This window comes from Nelumbo lutea, chromosome 5, assembly GCF_056320005.1.
Source record: "Nelumbo lutea isolate HS-2025 chromosome 5, American lotus-T2T, whole genome shotgun sequence".
NCBI lineage: Eukaryota > Viridiplantae > Streptophyta > Magnoliopsida > Proteales > Nelumbonaceae > Nelumbo > Nelumbo lutea.
In genome coordinates, this window is record NC_142688.1 from 3,965,172 (window position 1) to 3,982,096 (window position 16,925).

At 38.2% G+C, this 16,925-nt stretch overlaps 2 protein-coding genes across 3 annotated transcripts; both read right to left on the reverse strand.

Annotated features, from left to right (window-relative positions):
• Positions 1 to 1,191: 1,191 nt before the first annotated feature.
• Positions 1,192 to 3,387, reverse strand: LOC148849903 (UPF0496 protein At1g20180-like). Of its 2 annotated transcripts, none has more exons than XM_088943224.1 (2): positions 3,030 to 3,387; positions 1,192 to 2,563 (listed from the first exon to the last, which is right to left on the reverse strand). In XM_088943224.1, the coding sequence occupies exons 1-2, from the start codon at positions 3,088 to 3,090 to the stop codon at positions 1,476 to 1,478; spliced, it is 1,149 nt and encodes a 382-aa protein (XP_088799350.1). In that variant the 5' UTR covers positions 3,091 to 3,387; the 3' UTR covers positions 1,192 to 1,475. The 2 variants fall into 2 exon arrangements, with proteins under 2 accessions (XP_088799350.1, XP_088799351.1); XM_088943225.1 differs by lacking the exon at positions 3,030 to 3,387 and adding an exon at positions 2,637 to 2,905.
• Positions 3,388 to 6,984: 3,597 nt separating this feature from the next.
• LOC148849904 (putative cinnamyl alcohol dehydrogenase 6) lies at positions 6,985 to 15,430 on the reverse strand. Its single transcript, XM_088947567.1, has 6 exons — positions 14,980 to 15,430; positions 14,666 to 14,779; positions 14,341 to 14,568; positions 7,879 to 8,167; positions 7,584 to 7,737; positions 6,985 to 7,451 (listed from the first exon to the last, which is right to left on the reverse strand). The coding sequence occupies exons 1-6, from the start codon at positions 15,072 to 15,074 to the stop codon at positions 7,246 to 7,248; spliced, it is 1,086 nt and encodes a 361-aa protein (XP_088803693.1). The 5' UTR covers positions 15,075 to 15,430; the 3' UTR covers positions 6,985 to 7,245.
• Between the last annotated feature and the right edge of the window lie 1,495 nt (positions 15,431 to 16,925).

The window sequence follows — 16,925 nt, forward strand, 5'->3', positions numbered from 1 at the left end:
TCATTCTGGTGAGAATTATACGCATTGCGGTACCCGGTGTGTATATATGAAGCCATATAAAGACAAGTTTGCATGGAAATCTTGGCTTAATTAACAAGAAAAGAGAGCTAAATACAAGTTTGATAATACCTGATCAATATAGTTAAGGGAAAATCTCTTAAAATACCTCTAAGTTTTAGAAAACTGACTTATTTTCCCCCTAATTAAGGGCAATCTCTTAAAGTACCCCTAAATCTTCCTCTGCCATTTGTGTCCATTAATGTTCCATCGCAATCAATTCACATGTGATGCCGGGTCATATATAAATTTTTTTAAACCTAATATTACCCTTTTGAGGTTGAAATCTCCATCATTTGGAATTCTTCATCAATCTCAGCTCTCCAGCAAAGCCTACAAATGGATCTCTATGGCAATCAAATTCATGTATTGATTGCAATAGGTGATTCCTCACTCGTCCATAGCTTACAGACATATGTTATTTATGTGCTAAGAGTTTCATATCTATCCCTTCCATTTTGAAAAAGGTAGAAATAGAGCAATAGAAAATATTTTTATTTTGAAAATTTAAAGAAAAATTAAGAGTAAAATAATCTTTTTCATCTTTCTATTAACGATTACCGATGATTGTCAATTGCCAGAAAACTTGAAATACTAAACAATAGAGATAGCTTTTAAGAGATTTGCCCTATAACTAACACCTCAGTGGCTCCATTTAACAGATCTACCAAATCTAACAAAATTTGGAGTAAAGGGGTCACGTAACCGAATGCATGTGTTCATTTAATGTCAAAGTTTCTCTCTTTCTTGCTTGGGAGACAAGCAAGAATCAATTTCCACCTATCCTTGTTCAATCTCAATATCAAATTGTTTTAGGATCTATAATGTTGGCAATGTATTGATAACTGAATTGTCTTGTATGAGTAATTAGTGCTTGCATCATGCATGAACATGGCCAGTGTTGTTTTTTATACTCATTATTCCAGCTGTAATCCCTTGATAGAGATCACTTGCTCAGTAGTTTCTATTTTCTAGTCACTATTTGGCTCTTTCAGTGAGCATTAGAATTTGGAAAACTCATATTTGTGTTATGCGTATTCCATATATTCGATCAATTTGTTCAAAAATCAATTACATTCAAGAAAAAAGAGATCACCTAATTAATTAAGAGAGTCCAAACTGGGGGAGGGGGGATAAAATAATAAATCAAGGAATTGCAATGAAACAACTATAAAACTATTATTGTATTACATGTATTTTGCATCATCATCTTTTGGGTTTTGGTATACTAATTCAGAGGAAAGCTAATTCTGCAGAGCTTCGGGCCTGTGGACTACAACTAAAATAGAAGCTTCACTAGTCACTGATTGTAGTTGTGAGTGATCTTGAATCTTGATTGCTATCAGCAATACATGCATCAGAACGTACCGTCAGTGTTTGATTGCTAATTCCATGCAGTTAATTGAATCTATATATCTTCAAGTGTTTTGTTGGGGCTGCACCATTATTTCTTGTACGACAAGCCTTCTAGCTGCGTTAATGGTGAGAAAGCACAAGTAAACATGGTCCTCAAGCTCCCCCAGCTGATCCAGGAAGCAAGACTCATGGGTTTGGAATTCCCTCACCACCTCCTTCAATATCTTCCGATTCCTCACGCCCATCCTAGCTATCACCCTACCATGCTCTATCTCATCTTGCAACCTCTCCACAAGCCGACTTATCGTATCAAAATCCCTGTCCAGAATGTACACCCCTTTCGCTGCTGCATCAAGCTGTGCGCTGAGCCTCGCGAGCATGTTGGTCTTCAGCCCAAATCGGGCAGACCTAATCTGCTTCTTCATGACACCCAGAGAGAAACTGATTAACCCCGGTGCGGCTATAAGACCCACCAATGCATGCACCGCAAGAGCTAGCGTGACTACTGAAAGTGCACTGCACCCGATCACCAGGCTTAATCCAACAGCCTTCTTGCTTACACCAATCAGTTTCTTTCTCCTGGTTACCCTTTTACGTGCTGTTCTCAATTGTTTGAGCATCAACCCGTATCTGTCATGAATTAGACGGAATTGCATCGAAGTAAAGCCGGAGAGAGGGTTATTGAGCTTGGCAAATGAATCAAGATCACGGAATATAGTTTTGCACTCATCTTCGCTGTAATCACAAGAGCCAGCAGGTAGCCTTTTGGTTTGGTTGAGGATCCTTCGAATTATGCAATAGTTGACTCTTGTTTGATCGATGCTTTTCAGGAGGAACTCGCATATTTTGCTTGCTTCTATGCTGCCTTGGAAGTAGTCGATGAGAAGGTGGTGTAGGTTGGAGTTTTTGATCATGTCGGTTAGGATATCTTGCTGGGGTTCGAGCAAGAAATCAGAGAGATGTGGGGTGGAAGGTACAGGAGACAAAGAAGAGACTCTCTCTTCATCGTCCTTTTTTCTCAGCTGGACTTGGGCTTTGCTCCATATTTCCATGTAAGACTGTGTTCTAAAGGCTTTCATGTATTCCTCGTTTACATTGAACTTGCCTCGCACGCTACTCATGACGTGTTGCATTATTGGAGCCCCACTGCCTGAAAGCAAAGAGAAAATTAAACCAATTCAGCTGGACTCAATATAGAACAGTGAACAGACAGACAGACAAACCTTATAGCTTCAATCTCTTGAACTTCTTTTCTATCATCCTCATCCAAGATCCCGTATAACATTTCAATCAAATAACCTAATTAAGCTGCAGTTTTCTTTCTTTCTTTCATTCTTTCTTTCTTTTAGATTAATCTGTTTCTGGATTAATTACAAACCCATGAACAAATAATTCCCAAGTCCCTAAATTCTTCTCTAAAAACTAGTAAAATCTGTCTGTAAAGAAGTGAATTGAACATTTGAACCCATGAAGATCTTCTTAAGACCGAAAGAGCCCTTTACAGCATTTCGATCGATTGAAATAACGACAAATTAAAGAAGAAACGTAAAACCTTCAATTAACCATGTCCAAATTAAACTGATCCCCCTGAATAATCAATGATCAGACTCACGTACCTGTCTGCGTAAGAGATGATCTCAACTTTGGCCACATAATCTTTCTGATGACCTGAGACATATTGCAAATTAATCAAAAAAGGATCATCTGTTCATGCAAGCCTGTTTGTGTTTCTGTCTCTAATCAAGTAAGAGTTATAATTTGGGTTGAAGAGAATAAGCCTGTTCGTTTGCCACACGACACATGGAACTCTAAATGTTTATATATACATCGTCCGTCGGCTTATTGTATTTGTGGGACCGAACCGCGGCGTAATGCCTTCCTTAATTAGACATCCTTTTTGTGCAGAACGGAGAATGTGTATTGTGTATATATTCATTATTCAATAAAATCATTTATGAAATGTTAAGGTCCAAAGATGGTCGCTTTATTGCTTAAGTGATCCTGACTTCCACTCAATATCCATCTATCTTAATCTCCCTCTCCCATGAAGGGCCATAACTTGTTTACGTTATTGACGCAATTAATCACACATTTGGCAGATATTTTGTTTTGGGGTCCCACATGAAGATATTTTTTCCATCCAGGTGGCTCTTTATCATTAACTGTGTCTGTGCCATAAATTTTGTCTTTCTATTTTTGCTTGCCAAAGATGATGATTAACTATAATTGATCGTGCCAGCCAACGCATGAATGAGTTTTAGCCGTTGGATGGGAATAAGCTTTGGGATATTTATTAATTTCCCCTTCCCCATGTAGAGTAGCAAGGATTGAAGGGTTTCTAGATTTTTAGATAACCATGGATGCGATTGGAGGTGGAACATCCACCCAACCCAACCCAACCCAACCCACCAAAGAGTTGAATGCTAGCAGTACTACCATTTCCTTTTCCCTTCATCTGGAAACATGCATATTGAAAAGAAATAAATGAAACACCAGGAATACAACTTCTAATATCTAATATGGTTGGAAAAACAGAGAAGTCTGGACTCTCACTCCACTACAATTGTCTCCATCCCTTTATAATGAATGACAAAAGAGGGCGCTGGGTAAAAAGAAAAAAAAAAAAAAAAGAAAACTCAGTTTTGAAGAAATATATACAAATATATATAATGTAAATATATACAAAAATATAAGGTTTTGTACTTTTATATTTGCATTTGTACTCCTTTCAAACTGAGTCAAAGAGAAATTGTATAAAACCCATTATAGCTTTTTAACATTTCTTCTAAATTTATCATAATTTTTCAAAATGTTCATGAAACCCCATATCAGTAAGTTGACATTAAATAAACTGACGGGATGTTGTTAAATTACTATTTACCTTTGTTGTGTTAAAATAAAGCAAAACTTTGATAAAAAACAATAAAAACATATCTCAAATATTTCAGTCTAAAAAAATTCTGCCCATTTTACATATTTAGGTAAAAAGAACTTTAAATAAAAAAAAATGCTTCTGATCAAATCAAACTCATCTAAGGCCCTGTCACTTTATCGATCCCTTTTAATTTTAAATGCAACAAGAACCAAAATCAATAAAAGATTTATGGTCAAGAAGATGACACATGGCACTGTAGGACCCAACGTTCACTTTTATAAAATGTCAGTTAGAACAAAGGTGTATTAAATAAAAAAATTAGGCTGACATAAAAATATTTCTAATAAGATTGATATGCCATTCAATATTTGATCATAAAAATATGTTTAATAAGGTTGATGTGAAGAATTTCTATGAAACTGTCTTGGAAAACAAAAAGCCATTAATATGATTTTCCTGAATATTTTGAAAAATTGAGAATTTGAAAGGAGTACAAAATCTTGTATTTTGTATTATTTTATATATTTTTGCAAAACACATGTACTCCTTCCAAACTGAGCCAAAAATTGTGAAGAATTTTAAACAATTTCGAATGAGAAAATGTAATATATGTTTTCTAAGGGTCAATTCATCAAATCGCCGGGCATTATTTACGAAAACCAGGCGACGGGAGGGGGAGGATGCGTGCACGCGCGGATGCATGGATCATCATGGATTTGGAATGAAATAATTAATGGAGTCACAAAAAGCATTGCGGATTTCTTACTTTTCTTCTTCTGGTTCTTGTTACTACTTACTACTGTTTCGCTTGTGAGTTGTGACTTTGCGAGAATGAATGCGTCGGACCTGGTGCGGTGTGCGCTGGACGAGTCCAGATTTGCTGATTACAAAATTCGAATCCAGATCTTTTCTCCACAAGAATTCTGTCTGCGTTTATTCATGTAAACGCAGAATCTGATGGGCACAAAGATAATGTGCTTTGGGTTAACATGGGCAGAATCTGATGGATCGGAGATCCAGAGTCGCCCCTTGCTTTGATATATATGTCCATACAACCCTTGGGTCCACACGCTACAGACATGATGATACCCATGCATGCATGGAAAGGTCTGTCCAGATTGGATTTATTTATTTTTAAAATCAAAGAGGCAGGACTTTCCATTAAAACAAAACGCGGAAACAACATACATGGCCAAATCAGGATTCTGGAGAGGCTGACAGGATCTGTTATCTATCTATTTATCTATCAGGATTCAAGGTATTTTGTTAGCCAAGTGCCAAAGAAATTAACCAATCATTACAATTAAGCCTCTCCTGGCTATAACATGATCCGTAGTGTTATCTTTTCTACCAACATACAAAAAAAGAGAGATTCAAATCAGAGGCTACATAAAAAATATCATTCAAATAAAAAAAAACAAAAAAACAAAAAGACTCTGGGACCAAACTCCTAGATCTTCTGATTCATGCTCTAGATTGTATTCTGGCAGTCGGACTCAAGGACCACCTTAGTGAAAGCTACAGCACTTGGCTAACAAAATACCTTGCCTGATAGCTATTAATGCTTCAGCTTGAATTGCCAAGAATAAAGATATAGGCCCAAACCAAGCAGCAACACAAGAGCCACGCCAATTTTGGGTAAATAAAAGGTAAAAATATAATCTAAAGTTAATTAACTTTTGTGATATACATTTGCTTAAGCAAGGAAAATATCCATTTTAAAATAGTATATATTTGAGTATTAATTGCCTTTTGATGAAATTTATATCATTTTTCAATTATATAAATCAATAGAAATTTATGAGGTTGGGGAATTGAAAAAAAAAAAAAAAAACCATATTAATTTACACCATTAGGGGGCAGAGTGAAAAGGATTTGGGTTGGAGTAAAAAAAATTTAAATATTCATAATTTAATAGAACAGAATGGCAAAATATTTACGCAGCCTACCCTATTTAGTTATCAAATACTCCATTAAATTTCAAGTCTTCAATGTAATTTATAAGTTGCATGACAATGCAAGTCTGCATATGTTTCACTTCATGGACCTTTAATTGAATAACAATTAATCACAAGATTTGTGACAGATCCAAGGCATTAATATTTTGTTAATTCCGGATCTTCTTTCTTGTTGGTTTAGGGGGGTATTTGGTCAAAAAATAGTGATGATGAAACCTTAAGATATGTAAAATTCATTCATTTCAGGAACTTGGGCTGTCTCAATCCAAGACTGCCCTCACTAACCCAACTTGTGAAGGGAGGTGCCGAGGTGCATATGGTTCTTCTTAACTTGGGCTTCTTCGATTTTCAATGTGTAGGCTGATCGCAGACCTGGGTTTTGACCTAGACTCATCTCATGCTAATTATTAGGATTGCATTGAACCCCAGGGGCTATGGGGTGATCATTTCTATCCTGGCCCGTAAGTCCAGACAAGCTCGGCCCGCAAGTTTCTGGACTTGCAACTGGGCCCAACACTTCAGGCCCAGACTGGTGCACAACGTTGACTCAACCTCAGTCTGCCTTCTATATCATGCTGATTGCTGCCCACAAACGCAGCCCAGTAAGGTGATCATGGGCCTGGCCAGGGTTTCAGGCCTACAAGATTAATATATTTTTAATATAAAATATAATTGTAATACCACCTAAAATGTTTAAAAAATATAATTGAGTCAGCTCTGGCCAGGTGACATAAAATATTGGTTATAAAAGGATTTTTGTTTTTTCTTTTTACCCCGCATTGCGGCAAACTAATACATGAAAAGAGGACAATCCATCAACTGAAAGTTCTAGTGCAACTACACACTTATTTAGTTAATTTTTACTTTGTTTCTCCTAACAACATATATAAATGGGTTTAATTTTTTTTTCTTGGCTTCTTCTGACACAGGTCGGTGTTGTGTAGTGTGCAATAAACATGTGAAACATCAATCAAAGTACCAGCCCCCGGTTGGATGTGCTCAACGACTTTCAGGTGTCCGACCGGCAACGTCAATCACAAATCGATATCTAACATCATTCCGAGCAAGCCGGTCCATGGCCTCGTTGATCTTATCTGGAGTGACGATCTCCACGTCGCAGGTGATGTTGTGCTTGGCACAGAGCTCCAACATTTCTTGTGTCTCTTTCATTCCACCAATCATGCTACCCTTCACCACTCTCTTGCCTGCAGTCATGAGTCATTCTAATCAACCAAATTAAACCCACAAACTTAACCAACCAACGAAACCCAAATAAAATTAATTAAATCAGTAGTATTCACACACTATTCAGTAGCTGCCGACCTCAGGATCCTTACCAAATATGAGAGGGAAAGAAGGCAGCTCCACGGGCTTATCTGGTGCACCAACCATCACTAGAGTTCCGTTCACTTTAAGCAGTTCTAGGATGGGTCCTAAAGAATGCTTGGCTGATACTGTGTCTATTATGAAATCAAGACTCCTCCTCGCTGCCTGTAATTCTAAAGTGTAAATGCATATATTTATGTACAACAAGACTTCAAGATTATTATTTGACAAACCATTGATGTAAAGAAAGCTAGCAGCTGCAAGTATTGATCGATGGATCATATATACCAAAAGGTCCATATATACCTGCATATGTTCAGAATTGGTACTGAGAAGAAAGTCATCTACACCGAGGCGATCTTTAGCTTCCTTCTCTTTGGAAGGAGAGGTGCTGATGACGGTGACGTGGAGCCCAAATGCCTTACCAAACTTGATAGCCACGTGTCCAAGACCCCCTAGCCCTACCACCCCGAGTTTTTTCCCAGGTGATTCCAGCATTTTATTGTCTTTCATAGGGCAGAACACCGTTATCCCCGCACACAGTAGAGGCGCTGCACCATCCATTGGAAGCTTTTCCGGCACATGCACCACAAACCTGCTCACCCATTCAAGTTAACTTTTAACAGAGTCCAACAATAACCGTTTTTAGGGTCTATTTGATTCGTAGTTGGAATTGAAATTAATGATCCATTCCCATAGTTTATTTGATTCAGGTAAGAAATGAAATGAGAATTGGAATGAGATTTCATTCCCAAGGGAGGAAAACAGTTTGAAATTGGAATGACCCTTTCGGATATCTATTGCAGACCCTTATTCGCATGAACCAAATGGGCCGTTAGTGATAACTAAAAGTGCTCTTACACATATGAAACATTGATTCTATGGGGTCATATATATATATATATATATATATATATATATATGATACATTGTATGAATTTTTCTTTTCTTTTTTTTTTGGCCAAAAGGAAAAAAAAGAAAAACCAAATTGTATTATGCTTCTGAAGATCCGATCCCCTCTTACACAGACCTTGTGAACTATCATGAGCTATTTATATTTTGATGTGGATTTATAACACATATAATTCAAACATAAATGAACCAATGATAAAATAATACATCATAGTGAAACACACTCTGTTATACTTGTACAAATAAAAATTAAATAAATTATGTTACATTTTTAATGTGATAGTTTGAAGCTTTCATGTATTGTGCCATTAAAACTTGGAAATACACTGTAGTTAGACTCTTTATTAGGATCAGAAAAATGCCACGCCATGATACATCAATCAAATAGAAGGTCTAAGTTAGTGTTTAATATGCTATTAAAGAACTGACAATAACCTGAGTTTTAAGGCTCCGTTTGGGAGGGCTTTGCGTTTTAAAGGACACAGAAATCTCTCAAGTTGAGCTTCATGTTATAAATGGTATTCCAAAAGTTTGATTTCGGTTTCCAAAATTTTCACCAAACAACAAAACTTGCTCGTTTTCTATGGGACCTATAGTACATCCCTATGATGTATTGGAAAACATCTCTTATCATAATATAAAAAATGAAAATGTCATTATCGTGAAATATTCCCAATATACAGCGAGGATGCGCTGTGAGACGTTGTGGGAACTCGATTTAATTAGTAGGGTAGTTGGCACTTGGCATCCATTCACTTGATTTGATAATTAAGTTGCCCGGATGCAACAGTAAGTAGCGTGATGTGGTCTCTTCACGTATTGAAATGGATGTAAGTTTTTAAATTTTAATTGTCTTCTAACCTTCCGTGCAAGTATCATAGGGACCGATGCACATGCGTGCACTAAAACATACTATCCTTGGAATTTAAAATTATGTAGATTAGAAAGAGGAAAGTGGGGGAGTTCAAAGGTCCTCTCACCACAGATTTCATACGGATCACTCTCATTCTTTACATATATGGTTAATTATTTTTAAAATTAAATTATTAAAGGTCCTCTTTAAATACTCAATGTTTTTAACATCTTATGTCCCCTATTGGATCCCTACTTTTCTCTTAAATAGGTTAGAGGCCAAACTAAGACCAACTCTAAAATGGACCTTAGCAAGGACCGTGAGTGATGTCAAAAAACAAAACCCTAATTTGCCAACCCAATAGACTGCAATTTGGGTAGAGTTGAGTTGGGAGTTGATAAATTTTCAATGGATTTGAACACTGATAAAGGCGGATTTGGCCCTCCAATGAGATTGTAACACATGGCATATCGGAATAAGTAAGTGACATCCAGAACCACTTAGGCAACAATTTGTTTTAGCCAAGATGATGGTGTCCCATCTGGCGACTTGGCACAGGCGCCGAATTGGCGACCTGTCACAGGCACCGAACTAGCAGCTTGGCACAGGCGCTGAACTGGTGACCTGGCACAGGTGCCAAACTGACGTCCTAGCATAGGCCCCGACCTAGAGACTTGGCACAAGTGCCGACCTTGCGACCTACGAGACGCGCTCGCCGACAAATTCAGCATGCATATCCCAACACTCCCACGATCCTTGGAAGTTGGCCCACGTGCCGAACGATCCAAAGGGTGGTCAACGTGCATGATGGTTGCATCCGGGAATCTCAGACCACTTAGGTGACCTCTCGAAAATCTCAGAAACGGTGCATGAAGCCCACGCCAAACAATGTCTATATAAAGGCACCAACCCCAATGGCATGGTGGGGGGGGGGGGGGGGGGGGGGGGGGCGCAATTAAGCATATTCTATCTCTCATACTCTATGATTTTTAGCTCGCAATCTACAATGAGAGTACTGACTTAAGCATCAGAGCGACATCGCTGTGTTAGCCACCCCGAGTCCTCTGACAGTGATTCCTTGCAGGTCTCTAAAGAACTACGAAGCTCAACAATCAATCCGGCTCGGCCTAGTCAGTTCGACACCTAACCTGCCCAGCTCGATCCAATCAGCTCGTCACCTAATATGCAGCTCGGCCCTCTGGTCAGTTTGGCACCTAACCTGCCCATCTCGGCCCAGTCAACTCGTCACTAGACTTGTTCATGGGCCGGGTAGCCCGACGACCCGGCTCGCACCCCAGTCGGGCTTGGTCATATAATTAGGCCTACGGGCCTGACCTCGGGACTAACATAGTAAGCCTGACTGTATTTCGGGCCGAGCTCGGGATTTTTCAAAAAAGCCCGGCCCAGCCCGACTCAGTATTATATATTTTATATAATATATAAAATGTATTTTATATATTATATAAAATATATAAATAATATAATATTTATTAAAATATATATTTATAATTTAATATATATATATATATATTATTCTTTTCTTTATAATTTCAATCTCTCTATCTCTATTCAACCGCTTCAACATTAATAATAGTAATAGTATAGGCTAAATTTCAGGCCCGAACCCAGGCTCGGGCTTCGGGCTTTTTATGAGAGACGGGCTCGAGCCCAAGTTGTAGGCCCGATGGTCGGGCTCGGGCCTTAAAAAAATTTGTTAATACACAATAAAAGCCCGGTTCGAGCTTGGCACGTCCTGGCCCCTGAAGAGGTCTACTCGTCACCTTATATGCAACTCGGCCCTCTGGTCAGCTCGTCACCTAATATGTAGCTCGACCCAGTCAGGTCGGCACCTAACCTACCCAACTTGGCCCAGATAGTTCGACACCTAACCTGTCCAGTTCGGCTCAGTCAGCTCGACACCTAATCTACCCCCAGCTTGGCTTGGTCAACCCGGCATCCAGGTCCTCATCCAGCAAAAGTTCTCCACTTTGGCCCTCTAGTGAGCTCGTTACCTAATATGTAGCTCAACCCAATCAGTTCGGCACCTAACCTACCCAACTCGGCCCGGTTAGTTTGGCACCTAACCTGTCCATCTCGGCTCAGTCAGCTCGACACCTAATCTGTCCCCAGCTCGGCTTGGTCAACCCGGCATCCAGGTCCTCATCCAGCAAAAGTTCTCCACTTCGGCCTCTGAATCATCGGCCACTTGGAAGCAAACCAAATGACGAGGTACTTAGCCAAAAAATTGATACTTCACAAAAAATTGATACATCAAACACCAATGCATGCTTGATGTAATCAACAAAATTCTTCAAATTTGGCAACTCAACTTTCAGCCTTAAATAAGAGGTGATCATGAGATAGGCTGAGCTAGGCTTTGCACATTTGATATCGGCTCGTGCTTGGTTTCAAGCTAATAGCTTTTATGTGTAAAATATTAAATATATAATATTTTATATATATGTCATATAATATGTGTATAAAATGTCTTTTATACATTGTATAATATAAAATATTACAAAATATATATATCAAGATCAAAATATCAATATGCTTGATACGTCAATAAAGGCATATTGGGCAGTATTGGTAGCTTTTTTTATTTTTTACTTTTAGTTTTTTTCGAATCTGATTTAGAGGGGCTGGTTTAAACTTTAAAGTTCGTCCACCCTCTTAACTGGTTAGGACCCCAAAACACCCTCTATAAGGGTGTATAAAAAATCTCCTGATACAATACATATCGATATTTTGAACCTTGATATATATTATAGTGTCATGTTATAATATCTATACTATTATAAAATCGTATACTTGTGTTGGTTTTGTGCATGTCACAAAAGCTAAATTCGATTATATAATACTAACACATATCTACCTTTTACTTGCACGCATGCAATATACCCTAACACTAATTTATACATAAAATAACATACACACACACTAGTTTCTACATAATGTGTGTCTATAGTATAAAGCATGTATTTTATCAATAAAAAATGTATAATTATTTCTTAGATGTAATATATATATATATATATCTTACTTTTATGTTTAATTCATATTTTTTAATTATAAAATGCTAAAAATTGTGGTTTGAGATCTAAAAATAGGTTTTTTTTTTTTACGAAAAATAGTAGGATAAGGTTATAGTCTAAAGAAGTTTATACATACATTAAGGCGCCCTTCACTTTTTGGTAAGTTATTTACCCGGGTAAGAAAACACTTACCTAAGTGTATTTACCCATGTTGTTTTATTTTCCAAGTAAACAAAATGAAAATGACCATTTTAACCATAAAAATTCATTATTAAAAGAGGCATTTTTGTGCCATTCAAGTGTTGGAAGCTTTCCATAGATAGGAAAATTATTTATCCACCTAATGGATAACTCGTGAAGAAATGGCAGATTTCATATAAAAATCAAATCCGAAATCTTAACTCGTGACAATTTAAACGGTTCAACCAGCCAGGTGAATGATAGAATGAAAACACTAGAGAAAACAAAAACAAGGTTAAATATGAAGCAAACGTAAGCAAAAGTAAGCCACTCTAACTCGTTGTAGGTGGAGAAGGTGGAGAGCTGACATCAAATCTCACTGCGCCAAGACGTGAAGGGGATTGAGGGGAGGGGGAGGGTGATGGGCTTTTCCAAAAAAGATAAGGCACATTCCCTTTTGGCGTTTTCCAAAAGACGAGATGGCCGATGGGACTGGATGAGTCAACCCCCCCAGTCTCCGCCCCCATTCACCAAAGTGGACAATGGCAACTTTTTGCTTAGAATATCAATAAAAGATAATATTTTTATAAAAAGTCAAAATAAGATATTTTTTTTTAAATATCAAGAACAAGCATACTGTTCATCGTCTTCCTCCTTATATAAAACCCCTCTTAGCTTGAGTCTCAAAGAAGATAAAAAGAAATTAAAATAATCAATTTTCTTCTCCTTGTTCCTTCTTCTAGCTGCCGAAACAGAGATAAACTCAGCCAATCTTCGAGGAAAGGAAGAACACCCCAATGGTGACATCAGAGAGAGACCCTACTTCCCAGTTAGCGTTGCCGCCGGGCTTCCGGTTTTATCCGACGGATGAGAAGTTATTGGGCCTGACTTATCTTTTACCTTTTCAACAGCGTCCATTTATCTCAATAAACCATCCTAATATCTATTTTCACCTCTTAGCACCGCCCGCTTTGATGTGTTCCAGACCCTTTATATTCAATCAATTCATCAGGTTTTTGTAATTTGAAAATTTTTCACTTTGCCAAAAGCTTAATTGCATATTTGGAATACTTGCCGTATTGCGCGTCCATTGTATTTTATTCATTGGAAATCAGGAAAAAAAATGAAGGCACGAAAGGCAATGAAACAATCATCTCTTTCTTCACTCGGCCAGTTTGGATTGGTTCTTACTTGGCTATTAGAATGGATAATTCTATTTACCAAAACCTTGATGGATTACTTTTTTCTGATGGGATCAGAACCGGGGTATTTGGATGATGCAGGATAGAGGGTAGAGAAAGAAAATAAACATTTTAAAAGTTGCCCTTATCTTTTAGAAACCCTTTGATATCATCTGCATTAATTACTTTAGTGGAAAGCAGTGGATGGATTCCCACAATTCATTAATAGAATAATTAAAGCCATTAACTTCTTTATATTTTCTCACATCTGCTCTGACTATGATGGCAGCACTCCTTGCGACCCTCCAATGAAAGCAACAGCGGTTCAAGCCACGTCAACTGATTTTTATTTTATTTTCAAAATCAATTGCTGGACTGTCCATCTTTAATTGGAGTGCATCACGGGAGTCATGCGACCACGGTCGTGGCACATGTGCTCTCAAGATGAACCTACCTCTTCTCAAGATCTTGAGAAGAGAACAGATTCAAGAGATGGTGTCAATTACGCATCAAATAAGGAAAAAGAATATGAGATTCATTAGAAACACATGAAACAGGGAAGAAGAAGAAGAAGAAGAAGAAGAAGAAGCGCATGGGTGTGGTGTACCTTTGGTGTGCTACGAGCATTTTGGAGTAGCCTCCATAGGTGATGCTTCCATCCCAGAAAATGCCATTATAAACAAACTGAACTTTGTCACAGTAATTCTCCTGAGATTCCTTGCAGAACTCACAATCCAGGCACGACGCTGCAATGCATCCCACACCGACTCGGTCCCCCATCTTGAAACGCGTCACGTTACTCCCCACCTTGGTTATCACACCGGTAATTTCATGTCTGCGTGCCGTAAACTTTTATTTTTTAGAAACACAGCTGATCGACAAAAGGATTTGAGCAAATGAACAATAGTGAAAGGAGAAGAGAAAAGATTTACCCAGGGACCACAGGATACATGGTGATCCCCCAGTCATTCCTCACATGGTGCAGGTCAGTGTGGCACATTCCGCAGTACAGGATTTCAATCGTAACGTCGTCAACGCCATTTTCCCTGAACAATTTAATTTATCAATTTGTTTAACGGTTCAGAGAGTTGATGGATGATGGCACTGGTTATGTGCCTATGGGCCATGGTCGTGTGTGACTGTGTGGGAGAGAGGAACAGACTACCGAAAAACAGAGCTTTTCAACTGAAATAACCAAAAAATATACATATAAGAGAAAGATTGCTACTTTTTTCTTTTCTATTACCTTCGCTTGAATGTAAAGGGATTTATCTTGCCAGAGGAGTCGTGAGCTGCCCATCCAGAGACAGTTTGAGTGTGGTTTGGGGTAGTTTGAGCCATTCTTTGGACAGAGAGAGAGGGAGAGAGAGCAGCAGCAGCACAAACAATCACGAACGATGCAGTTGGCCCCAACGTCTCCTTCCTTCCAGCTTTTAATAACAATAACAAATTAATATCGATAATATCGATGGAGTAGTTGGTCCATCCCTCCAAATAAGTAGTGAGTACTGATCGGAGTTGGTATATAGTCTGATTCCGGATCTCCTCCCAAGTCCCAACAAAAAAACCGTTCAAACACCTTTTACCATGATTTATTTCCACACATCTGATACACGGTGGGTTTCAGTAAATTTGAGAACACAGATCATGTTTTCAGGCGGAAACAGTTTTTGTAATTCCAACTCAGGTAGTCTTTTGTTCCCTGTTTTAATTGACCAATTCACACTCATATAGATATACTTTTATTACATAGCGAAAAGGAAAACTTATAGGACATAAGCTTTTGATTAGTGTGGGACCTGTGGGTTGGGTAGTGGATCAGGGAGTTCTAGATTTTTAGGGGTTGGATTGGACTGTAAAAACCCTTTATATTAAGGGAGAAATACAAATCAGCCCAGCTCAGAATTTACTAGGCCCAAAGTATAGGAGGAATTGATGTCAAATTCACAGGCAGTGGTTTATAGTGGTTTATAGGGGGGGGGGGGTTAGAATTCAGAATTCTGCATCATCTGTCTCCATGCTTTTCCCTTATATGGGGGAAGTACAAATCAGCCCAGCTCAAAATTTGATAGGCCCAAAGTACAGGGAGTGCATCTGACTGTGAATTGATGTCAAATTCACGGGCAAGATGTGATTTACACGGGGATAGGGTTAGTTGTAGGGCTGGCTGGAATTCAGAATTCAGAATATTTATGCAATGGTGGTCCCAGTGGCTAAAGTCTTGGGAGGGGTAGACTGATTGATTAGTAGTCATGGGTCCCACTTGCTCTAGATTTTTTTGCACAAAATAGCTTGTCTCGGATTCAAATCCGGATTTCCTGCCCACTATTCTCTACCCACACTCTATCTATTGCAGTGTCACACATTACTATCATGTAAATAACTCAATGACAATCTTATCCATACAAATTCCATTATTAAAAAAGCATTTTTGTCTCGTTCCAATATTGACAACTTTCCCCTCAAGTTCACTTTATCAAAAATCTCTCCTGAACTTTTAAAAAACCTAACACATACCTCCCTTCCATCACTAATCCATAAGGAAAATGCTTGATTTATGGATTATTTTATTAAAATACCCATTTTATCCTTCTATAAATGATTTTACATGAAATTTTACTAAAATAACCCTAAAATAAACTTTTACTTAGAATCACCAATTTCGGTCCTCTTTCCCCTTTTTCAATTTTCGACCCCTCAAACTCATCGAATAAAAAACAGAGGCAGTACTTAGCTGCAATAGGCTTTTCCACTCAAACTTACTCCGAGTGATAATTGGAGACAAAATTCGTGACTCACCCACTAGAGGACGCAAAGGCGAATTTTATCGGATTTTTATCTCGATAGACAGAAAAAGCCTTTTAATTTTCTAAACACCATTGTGTTATAATACTTCTCATGTATCTCTCTTATAGTCCCCTTTATTAGTTGTCTCTTGGGGATTTATAAAGACTATACTTAAGAAGAGGAAAGGAGATGTAACGTGCTCAGATGAGAAGAGAAGGAAAATAAGAAAATGAAGTAAATTGGGAGGAGAGAGAGAGATGCATATAGAAGTACCTTGATTAGTGGGTTTAGAGTAGGAGTAGCCATTGTTGAAAAGAAAAATGTTGGAGGGCATAGGAACGTTAGCGGTTAGAGAGTAAGAAAATTGGAAGAACCAGAGAGCCAGACCTATACTCGGAGTCAGAG